The sequence below is a fragment of the Pan paniscus genome, chromosome 6, assembly GCF_029289425.2.
Source record: "Pan paniscus chromosome 6, NHGRI_mPanPan1-v2.0_pri, whole genome shotgun sequence".
NCBI lineage: Eukaryota > Metazoa > Chordata > Mammalia > Primates > Hominidae > Pan > Pan paniscus.
Window position 1 is genome coordinate 26,994,194 of NC_073255.2, and position 15,826 is coordinate 27,010,019.

At 40.9% G+C, this 15,826-nt stretch overlaps 1 protein-coding gene across 3 annotated transcripts in view; it reads right to left on the reverse strand.

Annotated features, from left to right (window-relative positions):
- RAPGEF5 (Rap guanine nucleotide exchange factor 5) overlaps positions 1 to 15,826 on the reverse strand; it is a 240,850-nt gene that overhangs the window by 9,564 nt on the left and 215,460 nt on the right. For 2 of the 3 annotated variants that reach the window (XM_034963787.3, XM_055115754.2), the window contains 4 exons: positions 12,157 to 12,247; positions 9,071 to 9,121; positions 8,176 to 8,263; positions 3,169 to 3,233 (listed from right to left, as the gene is read on the reverse strand). In XM_034963787.3, coding sequence (XP_034819678.1) covers positions 3,169 to 3,233; positions 8,176 to 8,263; positions 9,071 to 9,121; positions 12,157 to 12,247 — 295 coding nt within the window. Of the gene's footprint in view, positions 1 to 3,168; positions 3,234 to 6,975; positions 7,210 to 8,175; positions 8,264 to 9,070; positions 9,122 to 12,156; positions 12,248 to 15,826 lie in introns of those variants that run through there. The other variant, XM_055115755.2, reaches the window with a different exon arrangement.

The following is a 15,826-nucleotide window of genomic DNA, read 5'->3' on the forward strand; positions in this document are numbered from 1 at the left end:
TGTCATAACCGTATTTCTAATGCCCTTCTATTCGATAGCGGAAAATTGAATAGGACAGTGATTATTGCAGTAGCTCAAGCTGCATTTGTAAAGGAAATGAGACCTGACTCATGTCTGTGCATGTATTGTTCAGTTTCCTTCCCCAAATTTTACCACTTTTCCCAGGTCAGTTTTCTCATTTTAAGCTCTGGCGTCACATTGATTTCTATCATATGCCATTTGCGTAGCTTGTGCAAGGCTCAAACTGATGTAAGGCTGGGTAGTGGGTGTGGCATTGAAACCTGAGTTCTGGTCTTCATCTTTAGGCTTTCTAAAGGGGGAGGGGGTAGACAGGGTAAAAGATGATGCTCTTAACATCGAGGGATAAAGAGAAGAAAAGAAACCATTTGTTTCTTTTTATGAAACAGTTTGAGATGAAAACATTTCCAGTAGCTGAGGCAGCAAGGAATGTAGCATAAAGAACAGAAATCTCATTAGACCTGATGAGGGCTTCTGGATTTTCATGGGGTCTGACTCAGTGTACTGGCCTGCATCAGTCAGATAAAGATAATACACTGAATTATCTGTTAGCTGGCTTAAGTTAATATCCATCATGAGGAATTGACTTTTCACAAGTTAATTCACTTAGGTTCTATTGGTTCATTATCGTGAAAGATGATCCTGTTTTAGCTTTAGAGAAACTCAGTCCATTACTAAGAAATATTCCTTGAAAATAGTGTTTCTCCTAGAAAGGTCAGTCTCATTCTCCAGCATCCAAGTGTAACACAATGCTATATATGACATAAAACTGCTTTTTGTCCTGGACACAGTTTTATCCTGTCTACTCTGTGTAAGGAGGGGTCAGCATGAGGCATGCTGTGGACCAGGAGCTCACTAGTCCCAGGCGTGGAGCCTGCCCTCTGAGGAAATGAAGAGCCCGTGCCTGCCTGACGGGCTTGCGTGTGCGCTGTGTGACTGCTGTGTGCATGCTGAACTGCACCCATTTCTTCATTCTTTTATAAAATAAAATTTCTCTTTAGGAATTTAAAATATTATTTATGCCATGCTATTCCCTTAAACTTTCTCAAAGAATTAAGGGTATGATGATTGACCCTAATAGAAGTCATATCATTTAGACCTCCTTCATTTCCAGCCCTGTGGTTAGTTGGCAGTCTTGGCATATTTGAGAGCTGGCGTTAAGAGGCTTCTGCTGGATTACTGGAGAGAGCAGGGGAGGGCCACAGACGCTGGTCAGAAGGAAGGTGGGAACAAGCTTTCCACAGCTTGTTCCCATTTGTGACTTTATGGACTTGTTCAGGTTTTTTTTTTATTATTATCTTGTCACTTTGGTGGCACTATCTGAGGGGGAAATGACATAATGAACTTAACAAATTCACTGGTTCACTTTAGGGAGGTCAACCTCACGTCTGCCCTCAACAACAGGCAACAGCCAGCTGATAAAGAGTTTAGTTGTTCTCCCACGGCCCCTTGGACTAGTCAGGGGAAAGGATTACTAGGCCTTTCCAGGGAATTCCACTTGGCGTGACACACCTCATCCCACATCTTCACAGATGCTCCACAAATCTCATGTGTTGTTCTTAGGGAGATGTGTTGGCCAGGAAGCGAAGTAAATATTGACCAAAGGCTTCATATTCCCGCAATTGTTTCATTAATCCCAAACGACAGGGATTAACCTGCTTAGAGGCAAGAATTCTAGTGCCTGCAGCCTTTCATTAAGTGCCCTGTGATCTTCAGAATATCACACAGCAACACAAAACACGTACAAAAAAATAACACTTTATCCATTTCTGGCTCTGTTGGTTTGACTGTAGCATCTAAAATAACTGAGCTCTGATTCCAAAACACTTACTGCAGAGACAGACTTGAAAATGTATTGACAGAGCCACTTAGAAAAGCACTAGCCGTGAAGTGATGGTCTTCGGTGTGGTTAAAATGGAGATAAAGCAAGATATTCCAAGACTGTATTCTATATTCCAGATGCTTGGGTTTTGGGGGTTGTATAAGAGCCAACTACACTGTTCCCAAGCTGCTTCACCCTACATGTGGGGAGTTGGCTGGGTGAGCAGAGCAATGTACTTCTGAGGCAAAGGTCAGGTGCCAAGCCTCAGCAGGACTCATCAGTTCCCACTGTTCTTTGATCATGGTCTGTGGTCCCTGCCTCACTTAACCTCCTCTCAAGTGCCTGACTCAGTCTCACAGGGAACCAGGGTCAGTTTCTGCAAGAGTTCACACAAATCCATCACCATTACTGAAAAGGTCACTCAAAGGTCAGGATCTGTGGAGCAGGGTCACTGGTATTGTCTTTAACCATGAAGGACAGTTTACTCTATGACACTAAAGTTCATCTGTCAGATAAATCCATTCCTCTTGCAGGCAAGTGGGTCTCTTTGGAGTACTTCTATTTTACAGTTGCTCAGTTCTTATGGGTAACCCCTCCTTTGCTCAAGGGCAAGTCAGAAAGGCTTGGAGGGGCCCACTGTATTACAAAGCACCTGGGAATGCCCTGGAAATCATTCAGGAAGCAGTGGTTCAGAAACATTTAGAGAGGATTGCCCTGGGAACCTCTTCCTTGTGAGGAGGGAGGGTACTTTGCCTGAGCCGCTCTGGCCGTGGTGCTCAGGGATGGCACCCTTTGTCCATAGGCTGATAAAGGAGTGGCCCTTCCCTTCACACAAGACCCTGCAAATTCCAGCCTCACATTTAAGCTTGGAGTCCTGAGAGACAAACATATATCCCCAGGAGAGGAACTTTCTCCCTCTGTGCCTTGAAAGCATGCAGGCTGAGACACTGAGAGATGCCTATAAAGCAGTAAAACATAATCTCCTGAGTGTGGATTCCTCCTGACAGCAGCCTTACAGTTTTAGCTCTGGTTCAATAATATACCCTCAATTCTTCATCTTATCATATTCCATTTTTAAAAACAAAACGCAGATTTTCATATTTGGTTCACAAAAACCTTGCTAACATACTTGTTGTTAATTGGAATACATTTTATTGGCAGCGTACAACATGCAGCAAATAAGCTCCTTGAATGAAGCAAATAAGCTCCTTGAATTCGCCATGCATCCAATGGAGAAAAGTACTAAAACTATTTGTTTCCTAGAGCAGGAAAGAAAGGCATACATTTCTGTTACTGTAAAAAAGGGAGAAGTAATGAAATTTACGTACCAGCTTTTCAAAATTGACAAGATTATCCAAAAAAGTTTTATTTCCTTCATGAATAAATGTTACATCTGAAAATTAAAAACAAAAAGATGTATGTATCATTAGGAATGGATCATGAGTCAGGGCTGAAGAGGTGTAGGTACAATGCAACTTATTCATTTTTCCTAAACATTATGGATCATTCCATGCACTTGGAGAGGCAATTTGAAATTGGATTTATGTGTTATTTGATGTAAAAGTGCATAATTTATGTGTGTGTGTATATGTGTGTGTATAAAAACAGTGTGACCTTACTGAAAGTATATATTTTGCACTCATAATGAAACGTTTGACTTCAATCTGCTTAATATAAACTAAAGCTAGTCTATAACTTAATTATTCCATTATGTGTTTACGTCAGAAGACTGAGCAGAAAAGGACTGAATACCCAGAAACAACAGGATTTTAGTAAGTATGTGTTTGCTTTTTACAAATCCCTGGCAAAGTGTATGGGACTTGCTTTACTTAAAACAACTAGTTAAGATATAGATTTAGATGTTTAAATTTAAATTTTTGGTTCCCAAAGTTGATGTCGATTGTGTACCAGGAATAAGTGAGGAAAGAGGCAGGCTTGAAAAAGTCAAGATGTCTGGCCCCATTCGACTAGTAGAAAGCAAGCATCACTGACGAAAATAAAAGGAGGAAAGTACAATGAAAGTGCATTTTCAGAGGAAGATAAAGTTAAATTTGGTTTGAGGCTCACTGCATTTAAATGAGTGAGGATATTCATTAAATATCTCCTGTTGGCTGCAGTAAACAAAAGAGTGCCTCCTCAAGACATATAGATTTGGAAATTAGTTACATTAAATAAAGGTAGCAACTGAAGCTCTGAGAGTGGATGACTTAGCCATAATCGGATCAGAGGGTGGAAGACAGCATCAGGGAATCCTCGCAGACAAGTATCACAAAAATAAATATACTATAATTTAAAGCATGTGCAAATAATCATGTTATATTACATATATGGAGAACCAACCAAATAAAAACAGCCTTTAAAAATCTTGTAAAAATAACCTGATAGAAAAGAGGGGAAAAGAATGTCTTAAAAACTCCTATAAATAGAAAAAGAATGTATTTGCTTTTAATCAAGACTTTTATTCTGCTGGTCCCTACGGGGTAATTATGAGATAGGTGCTCCTAAAACCTGCCACCAAAACTCTGGGCCACAAAGCTTTTACTGTCACCAGAAGGTGACAATAGTTACACAGTTACAGCACACACTGATGCAACCCTTTCCTCAAGGCGTTATACACAGCTTCCAATGTGGACTGAAATGTTTTCATAAGCTTCTTTTCCTTTCCTTTCTTTTTTTTTTTTTTTGCTTGTAAACTGATGTCCTAGTAGGAAAACGATTCACAACTAATTACACAGTCTCCTGACAAACTCTCTGGTTATTTTATTATCTTTTGAAATTTTGCTTTCAGAAAATAATTACAAGCTTTCATTCCGTGACACGGTATTTAGAAAAGAGAAGTCAACACAGGTTTTACCTTTTCTGTGTAGCAAATGCAAACCTGTGCACACTGTCTACATTAAACACCACCTGAAGGTCTGGCCTCCACTAACTCTCCAAGAATTCCAGATTCCAAACAGCTTCTCAGAGTGGCTTAGTCCATTTCCCCTGCGTTACAGGTTTATCCCTCACCTGCCCCTCACCCCTCTTCCTAGGGATGATGAGGAGGGCAGTGGCAATAATGACATCTTACATTTATTAACAGTGTTAGACATGGCTCTAAAGAGCTTTAGCTGCATTAACTCATAAGGTAAATTCTAGGAGGTAAGGCTGTGAAGAAACTAAGGCCCCAAGGACGTCTATGGCTAACCCATGCTCACAGCTATATGTGTCAGAGCCAGGATTCAAACAAAGGGAGGCTGGCTCCCCCTCACCACTGCGCCTCTCCAGGCACCTCAAGTGGAAAGGACTTGGCTTTTCTTGCTATCAGGTGCAGTCAACCTGCTCAATTTATAACACATGAGCTGCCCCTGCAACACTGAAAGTGCTTCCCTCCTCACTCCCTTCAGGCAGTCCCTCCTGCCGGCAATCTCTCCTCTTCCTAGGTAGTCCCTCTCACTCTTAGCTCTCAGTGGAGTGTGTGGCGGCTCTATTGAGGGGCCAGGGCCTGTCAGGCTGGTACTGTCTAAGCATAAGGCAGGGAAGGTGTCAAGGGTGCTGGCCAGGTGAGAGGGGAGACAGGCTGGAAGGTGCTGCAGTCCGGGAGAAAGGGAAGAGTTCAACTGGCTACAGGTTTCGATGCAGTTGAATGGCAGGTGCATGACACGGAAGGTATGAGAGAGAAACAAATGAGAGGTTGGGCTGAAAAAAACGAAGATGTCAGAATTTAAGTCATGGGACAAGAAGCAGTTTTGGGGTATGAGAAATGAGCAACTGCCAGGCCTCTTTCACCTGGAGACACCTGAACACACCCCAAACATCTCCTGAAATAGAACTGCTCAATGAAATGACTTTGAAGAGATGGCAAGTGGAAGAGGAGGAAGAAACATCCAAGAGTCCCAACATTCCTTCCCTTCAGAGACCCGCACAAATCTGCAACAATAAACTCCTCCACTCTAAGACACATATATGAAACCCACCACAGGAACCCCAGTTTATCCTCAAACAACTAGATGATTCACTCCATCTCCAAAAATAGCACATGATCTACGACTCCTTAGATCCTTAGCTCAGCTGGGTCTTCTCCCCAGCACTTAGTGTTTCCCATTCGTCCCTTTCTGACCAAGATTCCACACCACAGTAAGGGGAAAGTACATCAAAAGGCAAGAAATTCAAATAAGAAAGAGGAAGATTGAGGGCTGGAAGGATCCTCAGGTAATCCACTTAATTGATAATCTGCAGGCTTATTGGGAACTGACTTTCAAAAAATGCAATATGGGGGGCCTAATCCTTCTTAAACACCAAGGAGTTCAATTTGGTCCCATTTTTCTAATTAAAAGCTACTCAAAGTAGGAGGCACAAGAGAGGGGGAGACAAAGAGCTTACATTAAAAACTAAGTTGGTTGTTCTAAAATAGTTCATTGAAACTTTAAATTACGTGATTAAAAAAGCCTAAGAATTAATGTTGTATATTTTTGCCAAAATGTCTCATCTTAGGCATAATATACATGTTTTATATTTTCATCACATTTTCCTTGGAAATTATTTCAGACAAAAACAGTAACTTTAAGTACAATGAAGTACTAATACTATATGATTTTATAATGACAAAAAATTAAGACAAAGGAAAACTAAGTGCTTATTTAAATTCAAGGAAGCTTCTAATAAGAAAATAACAAATGTTTATTTCTTATTCTTTTGAAATGAGTAAATGTGTTTTCAGTAGAAAAAGGGAAATTTGTCTTGCTGCCAACAGAGGTCTCGATAAACTCAGCAGAGCAGAAAATTGCATCCGAGCTAAAATGTAAGTGTGAGACACTTGACTGCATTAAATATTTTGGGGGGAAACCACTAATATATGGCAGAAGGCTCTGTTCATATCTAATTAAGTTAAAGAAATATTGTCAACTAATTTCTCATTACCTTAAAAGTATGTGTTGTTTCAAAATTTTTTCTTCCTGCAATCAATTCCTTTCCTACATCAGTCCTACTTTCTATTGTCTTTATTTGTGTCTAAATGATCCCAAGTGTTACTTCCCACCTGCCACCTCCCACCCTCTAATTGAAGATATTTTATTCCACAAATAAAAAGCACAGACCTTCTCTTAAAAGCAAATAAATATGAAGAGTCAAATAAACTTTTAAATTATTATTTGGGCACCACAGTGTCTCTTTATTTCACGCATTTGTATTTAACAGAATATTTTCGGCTTGGATGACGCATGTGTGCATATCTATCTCCATTGTCTTAATATTATATTCTTGTTTCACAGAGATTCTTGCTTCATATTTGATGAAGGAAGACTCAGTGAGTAGCTGCACGATGTACAGCAACTCACAATAATTTTCCAAGCTCTGGCTGTTCTTGAGAGAAGCAGAAGAGGAAATGCCAGCTTTATTGGGTAGACGAGGGGCGTGGTGGCAATGGGAGGAAGTGGGGAATGAGGATGGCCAGGCCAACCACCAATCCACTTCCCACACAGCTCATTTCTAGAATCACGTGTATGGGTCCAGACACTGGGGCCTGGCTTAGCACAAGTTACAAGCCTCTGAAGAGAAGAGGCTGGATGAAAGAGTATTCCTACTAAACCTCTTGAAGGAATCAAAATATGGCCAAGGATAATGCCCAAACCCCCTTTCCCTGGAAGCATACAGGTAAAGATTTACACTGAATGTCAGCGGTATACACCAGATTAAAAAGAGTTTCCTTTTATTAATCCCCTCGGTTTGAAAGAGAGATCACTGAAATCTCATCAGTAAATTTAACTAACATGTTTCATGATGAATTATTTGGTGCTTAGTGGGGAGTGGTCAGTGGAGTAACTTGCAGCTATCAAGTATTTTCCCAACTCAATTCCACTCCTGAAGAAAGGAAGTACACTTCTCCATCAACACTTTTCAAAAGCTATATTACTTGTATTGACCAAAGGTACTTCTCATACAACAGCAAATTGTGGGCTGCGTCTCTTAAGTTTAGGTTGCAAAAATAGAACATGATTGATCACCATTTGGGTTCTTTATGCCAGCCTTATTCTTGGTTGAATTCGGTGGATTGTTGGCTCAAAGAAAGTAATACAGGGCTTAGAAGTAGAGTAAAAGAAAAACACAAATGTTTCCAGTGCCAAGTTTTGTGAGTCAAGTGAAAATGCTTTGGTGTCTGCTCAAACACAATTACGTATTCTAGGTATCTCAAAAATAATCGGCTATTTGAAAAACAATCACAAGGAAACGCAATTAGGTCTGAATGTCAAAATAACTGTAAAGAGACAAAATGAGAGTCCCTTTTTTGCCCTCAATAGTTAGAGTAATAAATTTCTGAAAGATGAAATTACATGGCATAAAAGATAGAAAATCATTACCTTTAAGCAATAAGGGCATGAAAGGGATTTTTGGTGGCTTCATCTTTTTGAATGCATCTCTGTAGGCTTTGTGATTTAGGGAAGGATCCTGCCGAACCAAGCAGATTACAAAGAGAAAGAAAAATCAATGTGCTATAGAAACAATTCTAAATCCACCTTTGCTACACAATTTGAACATAACTTAGATATAGAGAGATTCCTCCTAAGAACAAAGTAGATAAAGGTTTCCTAGGAGAATAAACTCACTAAATTAGGGCAGGAAATCTAGGCAATGAATGAAATTCAAGTTATTGGTTTACAATAAAGGGAAATGACCGCAAATGAGAGACATCTTTTGATTGTCCTATTATTTTCCTCAAAGAGGTCCTTTAAGTACAGTTTCCTCTGCATAATTTATATCATGAATTAACCCAAAGTCTCTTGTTAGATACACCACCAAGAAAAGCTGTCCTTGTAACGCACAGAAAATGCAGAGAAAACAAGAGGATACTGTTTTTTTGTATTCTAAAAAGAAACTATAATTTTTAAAAATCTCAATCTAAGAAATTGTAAAAAGGAGAAAAGGGAAAAAGAAAATGCATGAGACACTAATTGCATGCTAAATTTATACTGATTAACTTTGCAGGCTTTGAAATGGACTATACTTAAAAGCCTGCCTTCTGAAAAAATCACACTAAAAGGATTATTTTCACCACGTTTTTAGAAGGAGAGGAAGAAGCATTAACTGTCAACTTGCTTCCCTCCATAAGAAGCAAAGCTACAGTTTCATAAACAAGTAAACTAGTCTAGGCTACCTGACACGGTAGAGTACAAATACCAACCACCATAATGTAGAAAGAAACTAGACCCTAGCAATTATTTTGAAGAATAAGTCCCCTTTGGCTCAACTACTTACTGTTAAACTTTCAAGTTCAGAGAAAAGTTTCTTAAACTTCCCAGGGATTTTCTAAAAAACAAACACAAACAAAAAACAGAAGGTCACAGAAGTTGGTTATTTTCAGAGGCATCGAAGGGAGTTTTCATTACGTTGTTTATCTGTGTCACATTTCTGAACATAAATACCTCTATCATCTGTTCTATCCTGATTGCTTCTCATTATACAATTTTCATCATCCCTTTAATGTGATCTTCCTTAGGAATGCTGCTTAAAACAGCTTAAAATAACAGCCACATGATTCAGGAGTCTAGTTGGTTAGACATTCCACATACTGGTGGTCATTTAATAAAAACTTAGATTTCAGTTCCATACCCTACCTTTGACAAATGCTCTCATCTTCTTAATAGTCTTCCTGAGTGGGAAATAATTATGTTGGCTGACATTTTTAGCATAGATGATGAAATTTTATTTCACAGCATCGGGCTAAATAGTGAAGGGCCAGGAAGACCTTAAGTGACGAAGCCTGCACTTTAATGAGTGGAATCAATGAATTGAAGAGCTCAACCATAACAGGTACCATGCAAAGTGACAGGGGATGGAAACATAGGCCATCCTCCCAAATAAAAATTCAGGCCTAAGGCAGAAGGGCCTGGAATGTTCCAGCCTGCTTTTAACATGGCTAAGTAAAAAATTGGGTGCCTTTCAATATTGACTTAGTAATCTTTTGTGGTAAACAGCACATATTTAAAGGCAGCCTGAGTTTGAACTCTGACTCTGCCCTTTCTAGCTATGTGGTTTGGTGTGTCAGCAAGCTCTCGGATCTGTTTCTTCAGCTGAGGATGTAGAGACCACTCATGAAAAGTACACGGTCCTTGGCTGGTACTTAACAAATGCCAGCTATTAACACTAACAACAAAGTATAAGAAGATATTTCCGGGATTTTTTGTTTCTAAAAGGAATCAAAACAATGAGGCAACTCCTATAATAATTAGACTTTTACATTATTTAGAGATAGATTTTTTTCAATGTGATAATTTTGAATCTGGACTCAGTTTATCACAGCAAACAGGTAGTTTAATCTGTTTGGAAACTACACACACACACACACACACACACGCACGCACGCACACACACACCCCAACAAACAGAGGACAAATTAAATGAGAAGACACAAAATGGAGATATTTGCAACTGATTCTAATCTTTCTTCTAAGCTGCCTACCTTAGTCTGTGGGACATCCCTCACAAATGTCCCAGTGGCACCTCAAATCCAACATGTCCGAAGTCGAACTAAGTGATCTACTCCAGAGATCAGCCATGGAACAAATCTAGCCATGAGCTACTTTTAGGAGGTCAAGTTTTATTGGATTGCTGCCACACCCCTTCATTCAGGCACATACTACAGCTGCTCTTTCACTCCAATGGCAGAGTTGAGCAGCTGCAACAGAGACCATGTGGCCTGCACAACCTAAACATTTTTCCTCGCTGGCCCTTTACCAAAGCAGTTTGCTGACCTCTGATCTATTTCTTTTCCTGTATTATCTATTCGGGAAGTGTGATCACTTTCCATTCATCCAGTCACCAGACCTGGAGATCCTGTGGTCACCTCTGCCTGAGATGCCCATCCCCACACTCCAGTAACTCCCAGCTGGACCTCGAAGGCCCTGCAGCTTGAGGCTTCTCATTCAAGTTTTCTCAGCTACCCAGAGGCAGAATGAGTCCCTCCACTTGCTCTGCCCTGGTCCAAGACTTCTGTTATCACAGGCATGCTCAGTTCTCATGTAGCCATCTCCTGTCTGCTATGGCACTGATGCAGTGCTCTGCACATAGCAGGCAGTCAATGCGCAGATTAAACATAAGCTGGTTGAATCTAATTGAGTTATTTCTCCTCTCAGTTTTTCCAAATCAGTTTCATTCAAGGTTTAATTCAAATTCGCTCCCCACTGACCCTTGCCAGCCATTTGTTTTCCTCCTACTCTAATGAATCGTGGCATCTGTCACCCATGTCTTTCATCTTGCTTTGTGTGTGAAGGTCTTGTTTGCTTAAGCAGAGCAGGCGGGGCTTTCATTTCTTTTCTTTTGGGCCCCTTTAAGGAGGACTGACTCTGACCCTTGGGTCAGCACAGTGCATTCCTTCAGGGTATGACCCCTGACTGAAAGAAAGCGAATCCACAGGTTGCCCAGAGACCTATTCCGAGAAAAAGATAGCTGGCCTATCAGCTTTTCTCTTGTAGGAGTTTGAGTTGGGAACCATGAAGAGAATGGCACAGTCAGTGATAGGAACTAAATCTGAGAGGACTGTGAGGGAGGCTGAGGAGACCACAGTGAGCCACACGCAGGCTAGAGGCAGAGGCATGATGCTTAAAGAGCAATGATGAGGGGAGAAGTGGTACATAGGAAGGTAGCCAGTCAGGAAGGAAAGGAGAGCGAAGGAAACAAAAGCCCAAGGAAGGACGGTGAGGGGACCATGAGTGAGGCAGAGTCCTGCACCTGTGTCTGGCTAAGTTTAGGGGTATCCCCAGTTTCAGGTCTTCCCACATGAATGTCGCAGTCCACACGTCAGACCTTGTGCGAACTTGAGAGGGCCTCTGCATCTCAGAACCCAAACAGCCTTCGGCGTGCAGAGCCAGAATGTGGGAGGTCTAAAACTTTAGAACGTTTTGTGGATCCTCTTTAAGAAAAAGAATATAAAATTACTTTGCTTTCGCAAATTTTACAAAAATATACATCATCCATGTGAACACATTGCCAGGGGCCCTGCAAGTGAGAGGCCTCGAAGCTTAAACTCATTAGCATCACAGCAAACGCACTTCTGAGCACGCATCATCATGCAGGGAGACTGTGGGGACCAGCCTGGAACGAGAACTGCACTATCAGGCAGGACAGAGGGGAAGACTAATTCTAGCTGGGGAGCACGTTACCATTTTTATCTAGTTCAGACACATTATACAACTGTTTAAAGACCATTTGATCAAAAAGATCCCTACCACCTTGACATATGACTTTCAAACATTTTTAGTTTAGTAGTACTTATCTCATTTAATCCATGTAAATTACTTTATTTCCATTTTATGTGCCCCTCACCATGGGACTCCAAGGCTCACCTCCCAGGTCTGTGACAGTCGACTGACAGAAGCAGTGTTGAGACCCATCACAATGGCAAAGAAAGAATTCAGGTTTCTCTGGGCTTTGCAGCTATAAAATAAAAGAGAGTAGAGGACACTTTGAGGAAACATTCTTTCCCCAGATAATCACAAAAGATAAAGCTGAAAAGACCCTCCTAGGCCACAGAGCTCAGGAATTCTGCTCTACAGCCTACGTACCCCTTACTGCCCTTCAGCTGTCTCTAATGCCAAAGAAATGATTCCAAACGCCTCAGCTCACTCTTACCTAAAGGAAAAGATCTGTGCTCTTGACACCCTCCTCATATTTCACAAGATTCCTCCTTTTTTACCTATGTTGTGTGCATTTACAATTTCAACTGAGCACTCTTTTAAAATCATGTTTCTTTATATACGCCCCACTCTCCTTTTAACAGTTCACTAGTCCTGACTCCTTCATCAAAACACGTTTTTTCATTTTTTGACAGACAAGCCCTTCTCACCTCACAGGTCTAAGCTCCCCCTCCCATTACATTTAGGCACATTTTCTTTGCTACCAACAAAATAGCTACTATAATATGTATATATTTTAAATACGGCATATATTAATGGGAATACTGTTCCACATTTCTCAGTTAAACAAGGAAATGAAATGCAAAATAAGATCATGTTGAGCTCCATTCACTTCTTGAGGCTATCCACTCTGCATAACATCAATCATGCCCAGAGACTTAACTGGTCAACATTCCACTAATTTCCAAAGCCAGCTAAGAGGGCTTGGAATGGCAGGGGGAGCTCGGGATTTCACGGCAGCCAGAATAGCTGTGAATTCCAGGCACTCCTTTATCTGGAGAGCATTACAAAACAACCTCTCTGAGATAGGGCTTTAAAATAATAAAAAAAATTACCCTCCCTTGATCGTTTACTATGTAAAAACATGAAGTACTTAGCAGTAAGCAGAGTGTGTATCAGGGGCCTTGTGATGTTTGTTTAGCTTCCCTCAGATGCCATCCCTTCTGACCTCTCCACCAATGTCTCACATGGAATCTGGGAATAGTGTAGATCTTGCCTGCTTCTTCAGTTAAATACCATGTTATATTATATACTATGGATTATTTACTATCATTAACAGCTATGTAATATTTTATCAAAAGAGCATATTACATAATTTATTCCTCTATTGTGGATGATTTTCAATTTTCCCAGTTACACAGAATGCTGGAATAAACTTTTTACTGTATTTGTGATTTTTTTCCCATTACATTGGACTTCCAGTCATTCCATGATTGGTCAAAAGCTGTGAAGACATTAAAGGTTCTCGATACATAATACAAACCGCTGTCTCCTAAAGCTATACCGATTCCCAGCTGCATACATAGTGTATGAGATTACCTAGTTCAGAATCAGGAGAATAAGCTGAGCTGTGGAGTAAGTAGGGAGACCCACAGCAGCTGTGCTCTGGCAGGCCCTGCCTACACTGGCATGCCCAGAGCCGGCCCCACAGGTTAGGTACTGCCTGAGTCCAGCTACACATGGCTCCAAGCAAGGAAGGCTCAGGCCTGGGGGCATTCTAGAAGTTCCATCCCCAGAACAGTGGAACCTAGAAAGGCCGTGTTGCCTCCACACCTCATGCCAAAGGTATCTGGGGTGGACACACATCTTGCAGGCACCTTGCTGCTGAGCCTCCACTGGGCATGGTCTGTCCCTCTCATGGTCCTCCTGTCCAGCTTTTGGCTCTGCCAGCAGTTCCTTGGTAATTGTGAGGCCCTGTACCTTCATCCAAGTGACCCCTTACGTGGTTTTTTGCCAACTTTCTCCTGGGTCGACCCCACTTGGTATATTCCATGAATAAACTCCAATAAGATACCTCCCAGTCTGTGACTGGGAAACCTACCTGCATTTGAGAATCACTGCTTTCACATGGTGACTCCCCTTCCTCCTGCTGTTCACTTGCCTCATTTTACTTTTTCTGACTCTTCACAACCCTGAACGTTCCCACCAGCTAGAACAGACTTGAGTTAGTGCCATCTCCTCCTGAGTTGATGTTTTGAAATACCAGCCTCCTCTGCAGAGGCTCTTGTGGTCAGTAAGAACTGTTCCATCCCCCTGCTGGAAGCTCCAGTTCGAAGTCTCTCTTGCCCCTGGGTCCCTTCACCTTAGGATATGATGGAGGCCCCACTGCTTATGCAATCTCTGCTAGATAGTAGGTTCCTTAAGGCTAGAGTATACATCTAATCATTTTTACATTCTGCCCATCACCCAGGTTCCTAGTACACAAGAAGCCTTTTAAACAGCATTTGCTGAAGTAGAAAACAAGAACTTCTGGGGAAATGATTTTATCATTATTCATTATAAAGATATCTTTTATTCTACTTTTTATTGAGCTTAATTTATCTATGTGAAATCTTAGAATTCCTATCTTTTTATCTTTTAGCTCCTCATGAACAATTTTCCTGGTCCATATAGCTTTCTTTTTTAGTCATATTTTAAGGAAAAAAACCCATAAAAACACACATATAACTAACATCTAAATCTGTTAAGAAAAAAAAGGAATTAATACAGACACACTTTCTGGAGAAGACAAATTGATACAGTGCAAATATTAGATGCCATTCCAGGCTGGAATCCTCTGTTAACAAGGGTCATTCATTCCATGATAAGAACAGACTGTCTGACACTAAACATTCCAGTTCAGCAAACACTCCTTTTGTCTTTGTGTGAGGAAATAAAATCCACTCAATCCACAGAGGTGGGGGATGGGGATGGTGAGAAGGAGGGGAAACATGAATATGCAAATAGGATGCCTCAGGCAGGAAAAACGCTTCATGATTGTGGAAATTACTATTTTCCCTTGGTTATTCCTACTAGCATGATTACAGGGAATTTAACTTTATGTTTCTGTTGGCATTCTATTCCATGGGTTAGGGATAGAGACCACTACCATAAAGCATTCAAGAGCATGGGGCCATATGGAGAAGATGTGAATATATTTCATTTCCCTGAGGATAGATATAATCTTATAGTGGGAACTGAGCTGGGTGGTGTCATCTTACTCCTTGGAACATTAATTTCCCACTTATCCACATAATTAGCATTTATAAGAAAGCTTTTTACCCAAAAGAGCCTCACCTTTAGGAATTTTACAAGCCATTTTGGAACACAATGGCCAAATTTTTTTTAAAAAGCATTCACCATAAAAGCAATCAATAAGATTTAGGCAGATCTTGTTATCTATCCTTCCATGCCCAGTCACACCAAATACCAGGTCAGGAACCTCCATGGTCTCTTCTTGCCTAAGAAAAATTATCCTCCTCTTGGGGTCTCTTTGCTACAGTTCAACGTGCTAGTTTCAGACCAACCTTCCTGAAGGATAACTCTGATCATGTCTCCTGCCCAAAAACTTTCAAAAAATCCCTTCTCCCTTCTCAATTCAGTTCAAACCCTTCAATCTGAAATTCAAGATCTTTTACAATTTGGTCCCATCTGTCTTTGCAGATCATTCTCCCACAACTTCCTTACAAATCCCCCTCCACTCTAAATCAGAACAGATTACTGTCTAACCACAGGCTCTGCTTCATTGTCTCCACTGAGTTGGCCTCCCACAGAGAGTGTACTCTTTTGAATTCCTACCTGTCACATCCCACCCAGAATTCAAATAGATTCAAAGGCAACT